The following is an 11,231-nucleotide window of genomic DNA, read 5'->3' on the forward strand; positions in this document are numbered from 1 at the left end:
GCACAGAACAAAGTATTAATAAAATTAGATTGAGATTTTTTTCTCTTGTCCCATAAATTTAATTTCCAAAGGCTTCCTTGGATTATCTTTTATCAATGTGAATTAAAATTTGATGGCATGTTAATCTTGTTCTTATAGATGGATAGATAGATAGATAGATAGATAGATAGATAGATGACTTTATTCATCCCCGAGGGGAAATTAGATCGCTTTAAAACATTTTTATTACCTCTTATAAAAAAAAGAAAAGAAAGAAAGAAATTACTTTGCTTGACTAATACTTTATAAATTAAAAACTGGACATATGAGGCTACATAGTTAGACAATTCATTCCTGTTCAGAATTAGAATGACTCAAAGGCAGACTTGCTTGATATTTTATTTGAAAAATTATAATAAATAACATTGAACATAAATGCTCTCACTCATGCCTCAATGGAACAATGTGACATGTCACACAGGAACAGAAACAGCAGTCATTCAAAGGAAATAAACACCTCTGAAAACATTAACGGAATATTTTTTAGTTTACATTAGCAACTGAACTCTCTACCTTGGAGGAAACATTTTCCCTTTGTCATAGCTTTTTGTCTCCACTGAGGTCTGAGTGATGTGCAGCCACACTGCCATTACTAAGCATAAGCAATTCAACTGGCTGCGTACAAGCACAAGCACTGAAAAGGTAACATGTCTGTATGTAGCACTGCAGTTTCAAATTGCAAGCAAAATCATCATTTTAAAGTTCACACGGTTTTTGTTCTCTATAGTCTCTTCATACCCCACATGTGTGGGAATCAGAGAATTGACCAAAAAATATTTTCATATAGATAAAAAGCGCAGCTTCGTAATGTAGCTAACTGCTACATTTGTAGCTTTTTTGCAGTTTTGCAAGTTCCCTCAGAAACATTTTGATTCATCACATATTATGGTAACAAACATTTTGTTAAATTTCCATCGTATGTTTGTGCAACTTATGCCCTTATTTTCAGCACTCACACATCTCACAGCAGATATCACAGTGATGTCTAAAGGTCAAATACCACCATGAGTTTAGTGCATATTCATATAAGTTATATGATTCACTGAAACATTGCTCCAGCTCATCATAATTACGAGTGTTCCTTACAATATCACCCATAATGCACACTTTATACACGTCTCGTGTCCAGCTGGGAGCCGTCAGCCGTGGCTGATGAAACCAGAGGTTTAGGAGCAGGGGCAGACCCTGGCTGAGGCTGTCTTTGGACCTTTACCGTGTTTCTTTTCTTGGCAAACTGGGGCAGAGAGGAGAGGCAGACTGAAGAGGATGATGATGATAAAATTCACCACCACACAAAACAGCGCTGCACCCATCGTGTTGGCAAAGGTGATGGGTGTGGAGTGCTCAAGGAGCCAGCGGCGCCGTGTCGCCATGTCCTGTTCAATGGCCTTCATCTGAAAGTGGGTGCCGAGGATACCGCACACATGGAAGAGTTGATGGCTGTGACCTGCAGAGGGAGCAGCCGAGTCACAGAAACGTTTGCAATGTTCAACACAAATGAGAGTATATTCGCTGCGTTAATGTAAATCCAGTGTCGGTTTGTGGAAGTCCATGATCTGTGAGGTGACACTTGAAAATGAACTGTAAAAAAACACTGCAAAGTTTTTTATTGGGAAATTTTAACTAATTCTGTGAGTGCATATGAATGCATCATCATTTGCACAAACACTACACCTACTTTTTTAATTACTGTAATTTGATTATTCTATAAAGAACACAGCGTAAATCACACATTTTGTGGTTAAGCATATTGAAAGCATCATCTTTAAGCCTTCCCTGATGCAAAGTTTCTCCTATTTTTCCCCAAACAGTTCATGAGGATTTGTCCTTGCATACAGTGAGGATCTAAACACAATTTTCTGATTCTTACATAGCATGTTGTACTATATCATTTTATAACTGAACATTGTTATGTTATACTTAGGAAGCTTGCTTCCATTTATAACATGCTTGTGAGGAAGGAATACAAAGGCTTGAAGTGCCTTACAAAATTTACTGGTGCTTAAAATTCAAAAATTCAGGAAAATGGTCCAATAACACTTTGCAGGGCTGAAGGGAAAGGTATAATTCTCTGGTTGCTACACAGGACAAACAAACTAATGCTTATCATGCTAATGATGGCAAAAACTACTTCTCAGATCAGTCTTACCTATGTAATCAAAGCTGCCAGGTGCCAGACGCTCAGGTAAATGTGTGGCAAACAAAAAGGCTGTGAGGAAAGCCAAGGCGATGTGGTAGTAGTGAAGGGTGTTGGTATCATTGTTTGTGCAGCCTTCCCCGTCACACAGGAGCACCTGTGAATGCAACACACAGCACATTTAACAGTTTTATCAGGCTATCAGTAACATTCATGAAACCACATGATCACCTTCATATTTCTAACTGAGGCATAAATGATTTTAATTAAAAAGGTAATTGACAGGTTTTTAGCTTTTAGCGTGTCATGATGGAGTAGATGTTGATTACACAATGTAATGGCTATAAAAGAATGAGACCATCGGCATTTAGATTTGCTCCCTATGAACATTTCGTTTATGATACAATAAAATACGTTGCAACTCTCCTTCTTCAGACGAAAGGTGTCTCGCTTTACTGTTGTCAAAGGCTAAAACCATGTGCACCCAGTGGATTTTTTTAAACCAGTGCTAACAGCTCCAAGTCCAACATAAGAAGTGACTTCTTATCGGTAATCGTTCCTATTATGAATCATGTAAAATGTTCAGAGATTTACATCAATTCAACTCTTGCAGCTACCATTGTCATGAACTCTTTCAGGTTGAAAAGTCTTTTGTGCTTCAGCTGTTTTGTGATTTTTAACCACATGTACTATCTGCCACATTTACCTCCTATGGAAACAAAGCAAGCAAGCTGTACCATATCGCATATCATACCATGACTTGTGTGACATTTAAAATATGCATTTTTAAAAAATGGTTAACTCCTGTTTATTTTACCTTAAATTATAATCACAGCTGACATAATCCTTGTCAGAGACATTAACACACAGTGATGGATATGACAGTGTCAGAGACAGCAGTCTACCCCAACAAATGTTTATGCATTGAACGTTACCTGTGGCACTTTGAAAACACGCAGTGGGTTTTATTTTCCTGCTTCTATTCAATTCAATTCAATTTATTGATATAGTGCCAAATCACAACAGAAATTGTCCAATGACACCAGTTAGAGCAGGTTTAGACCAAACTCTTTAATTTGATTTTTGGTACAGGGAGACCTAACAAAAGCCCCCATGAGCAAGCACTTGGCGACAGTGGTGAGGAAAACTTCCTTTTAGTAGGCAGAAACCTTGTAGCAGAGCTCGGCTCCAGATGGGTGCCGTGACTGGTTGGGTTGTGAGAGAGAGAGAGAGAGAGAGAGAGAGAGAGAGAGAGAGAGAGAGAGAGAGAAAGAGAGAGAGAGAGAGAGAGAGAGAGAGAGCGAGAGAGGGTACCTCGGCAGAGATGCACATACTAGACCCATATACTAGATTTTATGCTCCAATCTGCGCCATAAAACTGCTGTTACACACTCACACTCCTCTACAGGAGTTCAAATGTGTTTTGGGTGAAGACACAGATGTGTGAAGTGCAGATGTAGCCCTACCCTATAGAACAGAGGAATGTTGTCAAACAGGTACGGGTAGGCGAAGGCAAGGACACGGAGATATTTGCTGAACTTTGGACTCTGGCATTCAGGGAATCTGAAATAAACGAAACAAGGTGTTAGTGTTATTTTCAGTAATGACAAACTGTACTTACATTCACTGAATATTCTCACATCTGCACTGTGTTTCAGCTACAGAGGAAGCTACACTATACAGACAAAAGTATCCACAGACACCTCTTTATGGGGCTGTTTTTCAGTGGTTGGGCTTAGTCTTAATGCTTCAGCATACCAAGACATTTTGGACAATGCTATGCTTCCAACTTTGTGGCAACAGACTGTTGAAGGCCCTTTTCTATTCCAGCATGACTGTGCCCCAGTGCACAAAGCAAAGCTCCATAAAGACATGGTTGGATGATGTGTGTGGAAGCCAGGCCTTTTTGTCCACCATCAGTGGTGCCTAACCTCATTATTGCTCTGCTGCATGAATGGGCAAAAATTCCCACAGAAACACTCCAAAATCTTGTGGAAAGCCTTCCCAGTAGACTGGAGGCTGTTACAGCAGAAAAGCTGTCTGTGTGGTTAGATTGTGATGTCATTAAAGTCCCTGTTGGTGTAATGGTCAGGTGGCCCAATACTTTTGTCTATATAGTGTATGTGTAACCTGCATCACATCACCGATAATGCCAGAATTAAATAAGAATAATAAATAATTTGTGATTCATTTAACCAGAATATCTAAATATTTAAGGATAAAAAACTATATGCTTCTATATACTGAAAATAGGAAAAATTCATTAAAAAAAGATAACTTAAATCTAAATCAAAGAATTTGAAATAAATCCTTTTTTGACAGACTGCACATAGATGCTATGATATATGCTTCATAGAACATTCACATACACAAGAACAATATGAAAGCTGAGTATATATACAAAAAGTTATTATCTAAATATTGTATAACACCAGAACACTTCAATCATTCCTGACTTTCTTTGAGTGAAAGGCAGCGAGTCGGGTCTTTACAGGACATGTTTAGCCACCCTTTATGTGAGCTCCTCTAACCTGCTCAGCTGAAACTACAATTAGAGTAAATCATTGTTTAGGGTTGGTCCCTGTAGTCATAGTGAGGTAACACCCACTGTATCAAACAATGAGTTGCTCAATTCTACTTTTGAAATGTGAGTCAACAGTGTGTGAGAGATAGTTTGTCCAAAGGCTTTAAAAGACTAATCACACATTTCTTAAGGATGAAAACTGCATTCATTCAACATTTGAGGTGCAACAGAAATAGTTTCAGAGAGGGCTGAACAGTGAAGGAGGAGGAGCAGGTTCTCAGTGCGTTGTCTTTACCTCTTTACGATGCCATGATTGTATTGCAGAAATGGTAAGCCAAGCCTTAGCAGTGGGGAGAAAAGAGTGAAAGAACAATAATTAGCTACACCAAGCCAACATTGTGATAAATGTATGCGGAACAGCGCTGAGTTAGAATGGGAATGTAAGCTGCTTCTGTTTAATGACAAAAGTCACAGAAGCTTTTGAGAAGACTTGTGGCTAAACCCCCCCAACCAGTTGTGCTTTACCTGCCAACCACTGTGATTAGTCTCTTTGGCAGGATTTACGTCCCACATCTTACCCAACAGATACACCACACAAATATTTGAGGTCAGACACATTAAAATGTTGTCATGGACCTGAATTAGACTCCTGAGGTATAATTTTATGCTCACAAGTTAAACAGGATGTGAGTGACGTCGACAAATGAGAAAAGTTGGGAATCAAACCAACACTGAATTAAGACAGTGAAGATCTGTGTTCATATAGTGACGTGTCACCAGGCACTGTTGAATGATACCTTGTGTAAGTTTAGCAGGACCCCTTAAGCATGTTATTTATGCAACATTATAGCTCTTAGCCCCGGGCTAACTTGGATAAGAGCTCCCTCTGGGCTAAGGTCATACAGTGTGAGTTTTTTAAATACTAACTGGGATTTTACCTTTTAGAAGAAGTCATTGAAACTGGGGTTAGTTAATGTTAGCAAGTTATCACGGATATGCATGTTGGCACTTTAAAATGCACAACATGTTACTGTTCTATTTTTGAATGAAGAACATTAGTGTGAAATTAACTTTCCCACCATACCTGGAGTAACAGGCCACACTGGTGCAGATGACAGTGTTGAGCACGGCGATGGGGATGTAGCACTGGTGGAAGAGGCTGTTCACCCACTTGTCTGGGAAAATGTAGGCTGAATAACTGATTGCTGACCCTGCAGCAGGACATATCAACACCGCATGTTTTATGATAGAAAAATGTATTTTGTAGACTGCAGTCTGAGAGATTTGTCATTTGCGATATTTTGTCCATTCATGTGCAGGAGTGAGACAGAGTCATACGAATGCCTGTCCATATAAAGCCATCCAATACAAGACCACCATCACTGGCTGGACTTATCTGTGCACGCTCTCCAGAGAAAACATCAGAATATTTTAAACATTCACATGCCAGGATGAGCAATATGTTGAGCGTCTCTGTTTTTACTGGATAATTTGAGACTTGACTTGTTTACACACAAATGCAGCATATTGTGAGTCAACTTAATTGTTAATTTATTGTCAAGTTTCTTTTAAATTTGTGTTGCACCACAAGGCACCATTTCATGCAACAAAAGAAAACATTTTAAGAGCTTCTTTTTTGGAGGAGCGCGTCATGCAGTTCTTTTACATGCTTGAGTTACTTAAACTAACATGTTGAGCTGCTGACAAAAGTTCAGTAACAACATTGTGCATGCAGAGGGCTCAGTGCTTAAAAAGGAACCACTCAATAAAAACCATTATTCACTCTGGGTCCTGGTGACACACACACACTTACCCAGGCTGTAGAAGCTGAGGGCAGCATAGTCAAAGAAGAAGCAGATGTGGCGAGCCCTCGCCGACATGGAGCTGAAGGTGTGAGCACAGCTCGACGCCAGCGGGTAAATGCAGCAGGAGAGCAGGAAGATGACCAGAGGCCAGGTGAAGGAGTCCTGCCATGCTGTTTGAATCAACACCACCGTCACCAGTTTCCACAGGAAGTACCTGCCAGGAGAGACGCGTTACACTGAGGTGATTAGACTAGCAGTGGATGCTGCAGTACATTTGAAATGATCTTCAGTTGAGTATCACTTTGTTGTGGAGCCTCAGTCTGATCATCATATCAACAGTCACATAACTGACACCATTTGCAAAACAAAAAAGAATCACGTCCTTTGGCCTTCACAGTCATCACATATCAACCCGACTGAACACCCTGAAGAGACTTTAAGTTGCTTTTTTCACCTATCTGTACCTTTACACAGTTAAACTGTTTCTGTCCAACTTTAATCATGTTAATGGAAGAGAACGTCAGCATCTTTAGAAGAGGTGAACAGAGGAGCAAAACACAGCGCAGTGGGCCTGATGTCAGCTTATTAGTCTTGTAGCAGAAATTCATTAAGAAATGATAGCAGGCAAAAGGACATAAGAATGTCTGAAAACACCACTTCAGCTCTGAGTAACTTCATTTCCTATGAGCCACAGTTAAAACAAACACACAAGTGAACAGCATCCCGACTAGTTTCTCTCTTCAGTGTAGGCTGCCACTACAGGAACGACTGAGGCTGATTCGCTGCTCACTGCCGTCCCTCAGGCTGTCGTAGTATCACTGGGATATTTGCGCATGTGTGAGATAAAACAAAAAGGATAAGCTGAAATCTTGGTGTATGATATTTGTACAGCATATATTAAACATGAACAGACTTTTCACTCCAGGTTTGTCATTGTTAAATTACTGTTTGTTTAAGGCGTAAACAATTGAGCTGTTTCTGACCTATGGGCAGAGCCATGCTAGCTGTCCCACCTGCTTCCAACCCTGAGCTCAGTGCCTCCGGGCTCCAGCTCCACGGACCCGTTTCATTGCACCGACATGAAAGTAGCATCCATCGTTTCCATCTAACTCACACCAACAAAGTTGTTATGTGTTTTACCAAAATGTTGTTTCGTAACTGACCAAAACAAACCGAAATATTTAAACAGCTTCTTGCTGTGAGGTGACAGCAAGCACTGAACCACAGAGCCAGACGTATTAAAGAGCAAATCTATTATTAGTATTATTATTAGCATTGCTATTACTGGAACACCAACTGTGTGTTGCTTGTGACAGCTACGTTCACTTAAAAGGTACATTCTGGGCTGGGCTGTCATCCCTGTACCCGCCAGTATCTGTCAAAGAAAAACCAATATGTTCCTGAGTAGTTCAGTTCGTTTTCACTCAGCTAAATCATGAACTCGTCACCAACTGTTAGTTACATAACAGCAGTTCTACACAATTAGTCCTCGTCTTATCAGCAGGCCAAAGTTTGCAAAGTGTATCAGTGAATCGCCGCCACTGTTTCCACCTCATTAACAAATCAGCATTATTTGTGCTTTTCCCCATCACTGCACAGTTAAATAATTGTGACAACTCCTATGTATGCCTTAAGCACAAACCTGCTCATTAGCGGCAGGCATGTAAGTCTGTTCTGAGCCCCATGACACAAACACCCATGAGCCCTCAACATATCGTCAACACACACACTCACTTTCTCCCTGGACTGTGCAGCCAAAGCAACTGGCATCTCAGCAGGGAGGAAGTACAGCATGGCTCATGGGAGCAGTACCCTCTGTAGTAATTTTAAATTCAGACTCGTATTGACATGACAACACAGAAGATGAGTCAAATAAATAAGGCATCAAGCTGCAAAGTGTACTTGTGTTTACTCAGTTTTAGGGCCAGTAGCTTTAGTTGTGTCAGTTTAAGAAGCTAAGACTGTTTCATCAAATTGGTTACATCACAGCCACATTTAAACTTTTTTTGTTTTGGTTATCTTAACTTCTGAAAGTTGGAAAAATTAAGCTGAGCCAACAAATGTTTAGTTATACTGTCAACAGACTGAATGTCAAGTTTGATGTAATGCGGTGTCAGGTGTCGGCCCCATATTCACTGCCTGATCACTGCAGCACTGATGCACGTCTAATGGCTGATCAGTGGATCAGTGCTTTGAAATGTGAGGCTGAAATGTCTTACAAAAAGTAGGCTGGTAGGAGGTAAACCAAACTCAATCATTACTTCCTCTAAAATGAGTAAAAACAAGGTTATGTGGAGAATTTTAACTCAAACACAGTGCGTGCTTGGAGGTGTGCCAGTTCGCTGACAGTATGCCTAAACAACTTTGATTTGCCGGGTTATTCAACCAACTGGACGTTTGTGCATTGAATACCAATCGGTTTTTACTGTGCATGAGACGAAGTTGAGTAAATGTATGAACTGAGTGGAGGATTAGTAAACTGTACAACGCGGCGATGCTGTGAGAGGCTTGTTATACATGTGAGACTGCAGGGGGTCTGTGAGATGTATGTGGTTGCTGGGATGTATGACTCCAAAACAAACCACACTGTCTGTGTTCAGTCCTTCTCATATTATTTAAATCAGTCTGAGCCAATGGCTGTAAGCCAGCGATTTGGCACCTGTGTGCCCTGAGCCGACTGTCTACCACATCCACAGCAACTTTATTACAACTAGAAGTCCACTGGCTTCAATTTAACTACCATCTATGGTGGTGAATATACACGGGGATGTACCCGCTGTCTTATAATATGGATTACTCACTGGCTTACGAGCTCAACCAGCTGGGCAAGCCTGCTTTTCACATGAAGTTCGCAGAGGAATGTTTGTTAAGCCTGACTGTCTGGAAAACATGGGCAAGTCGCTTTGCTGTGGTGAGAATCTGAAAAATCTTACGTTTGGTATGAAGAAATCCAAAATGACAGAAGATGTAAGAGTTGATGTTACGATACAAACTATGCTATAAGGAGTCCGTTTAGAGTTGTAGATAAGACAATAATTCCAATAATGCGCTGGGTTGCTGATCAGTAAGTGACTTGTTGCGTAAGTCAGGCCACTTGAATCGTGAAACAAGTGAATGTTAAAGCCCTCAGTTATGTCACATCTTGGCAGTGTACCAAACTCGTGTCTCGTAGCAAACACACGTTCACGAATCACTTGTGAGCCGTACCAGGTGGGCAGGAAGTGGGTCCATATGTTGAGCGTCTCATTGGTCAGCTGGAAGAGGCTCAGGATGCAGTCGGTGGCTGAGCTGCGGGGGTGTCGGTACCCGGAGATGATGCTGTCCTCGTGGAAAACCTCGAGAGAGAGAACCTCATCAGCTTGACATCTTCCTGAAACTTCAGGGATTTTTGTGCAGAAGAAGTCTCTCAAAAACCATTTAGAACAAAAATGTAAGAAGAGTAGGTGCTGCATGATCGGAGTAAGAGCCTTTTAAAAATATCACATTGGTCATTTAAAGCAGTGATTCACAAACAACAAGATGATTGAAGGTATGAGAAAGAAAACATTTATGTTGTGTTTTCCTTTTCTTTTTTGTGAAATATTGAACACTTTCACCTTTTTAGGCACCTTTAGGCACCGTCATCTACTCATAAACTGTGGCAAACACTGAAATGTTTCCCGCGAGTCACAAATCAAAAAGGTTACGAATCACTGATTTAAGAGTACTTCTTTACATTAGATTAGATTAAAGCGGCAGGCGTTTTTGTCCAAGTGCTTCACTCTGAAACAAAAAAATAAACAAAAGAAAAACCATTTCAGTTCTATCAGTTTCTGCTCTGTGCTCACTGAGTCATCAGATTTTAAAGTTTGTAAAGTTGTTTTCTTTTTACATTTCCTAATTATTGAACGGTCCACCTCCGTCTTCTGGGCGGAAGGTGAATTGCCCTTAATGTCCAGAAAAAATACGGTGAAGGTAAACTTACTTTGGGCACTTGATTGATGGTGAAGACTCGTGGTAATCTGATGAGGCTGAGCATGACTGCTGCAAGGTGCTGCTGCTGCTGTCTGGGTGGAGAGCTGAACTGAGGCCGCTGGCTGGGTGTGCCTCCGTCTTTATAAGGCTTGTGTTGCCAAGCTGTCCTCAAGGTCCCCCCCCACCGCCACCACCACCTTCATCTCCTCCTCCCTCAAACCCAGTGAGAATATCGAGCATACCTGTGCCACTCCTCCGAGGTGGAGGTGGAGAGCATGTGCACAAAGGTGTATACTCACACTCACAAAGGCAAGTACAGCCACACACCACTGCTGCCTGGCCACAAGACGGTTTGTCTGCGGAGACAGGACAAGTTTTTCAGGATTAGAGCTGAATCATGGCCACAACTTTTACATTCATCCGTAATTGCATAATCCTGCCACAATTAGATCACAGTCAAGCCAGTATGGCAGGTTTCAGTAAAAAACAAAACAAACAAACAATAAAAAGCCCTGCAAGTGCACCTGATGAGAAGCTGAAACCCAACTTTCAGTCAGTCCAGGTAAGGCTGACATCGTGAATGAAAGGTGTGAATGCGTCTGGCTGAAAAGTCAACAGAGTTGGTTGGTCTCCCGGTTAAGCCGACTTGTCATCATCGGCCTCAGAACGACGGCAGCCGTCACACCCAGCAGAGGCGGCCGAGCCCAGGCCTGTTATCTTATTCAAACTATCGAAGCAAACATGTCGCACTGCCACTGCAGAATTAGGAAGT

General features: G+C 41.2%; 1 protein-coding gene across 5 annotated transcripts; it reads right to left on the reverse strand.

Annotated features, from left to right (window-relative positions):
• Positions 1 to 364: 364 nt before the first annotated feature.
• paqr5b (progestin and adipoQ receptor family member Vb) lies at positions 365 to 11,231 on the reverse strand. 5 transcript variants are annotated; one of them, XM_046393308.1, is made up of 9 exons: positions 10,984 to 11,230; positions 10,470 to 10,815; positions 9,713 to 9,840; positions 6,514 to 6,719; positions 5,785 to 5,911; positions 4,996 to 5,040; positions 3,643 to 3,739; positions 2,189 to 2,333; positions 365 to 1,486 (listed from the first exon to the last, which is right to left on the reverse strand). In XM_046393308.1, the coding sequence occupies exons 2-9, from the start codon at positions 10,521 to 10,523 to the stop codon at positions 1,206 to 1,208; spliced, it is 1,083 nt and encodes a 360-aa protein (XP_046249264.1). In that variant the 5' UTR covers positions 10,524 to 10,815; positions 10,984 to 11,230; the 3' UTR covers positions 365 to 1,205. The 5 variants fall into 5 exon arrangements, with proteins under 5 accessions (XP_046249264.1, XP_046249275.1, XP_046249239.1 ...); XM_046393319.1 differs by lacking the exon at positions 4,996 to 5,040 and having other exon boundaries at positions 10,984 to 11,231; XM_046393283.1 differs by lacking the exon at positions 10,984 to 11,230 and having other exon boundaries at positions 9,713 to 10,267; positions 10,470 to 10,598.

The sequence above is a fragment of the Scatophagus argus genome, chromosome 1, assembly GCF_020382885.2.
Source record: "Scatophagus argus isolate fScaArg1 chromosome 1, fScaArg1.pri, whole genome shotgun sequence".
NCBI lineage: Eukaryota > Metazoa > Chordata > Actinopteri > Scatophagidae > Scatophagus > Scatophagus argus.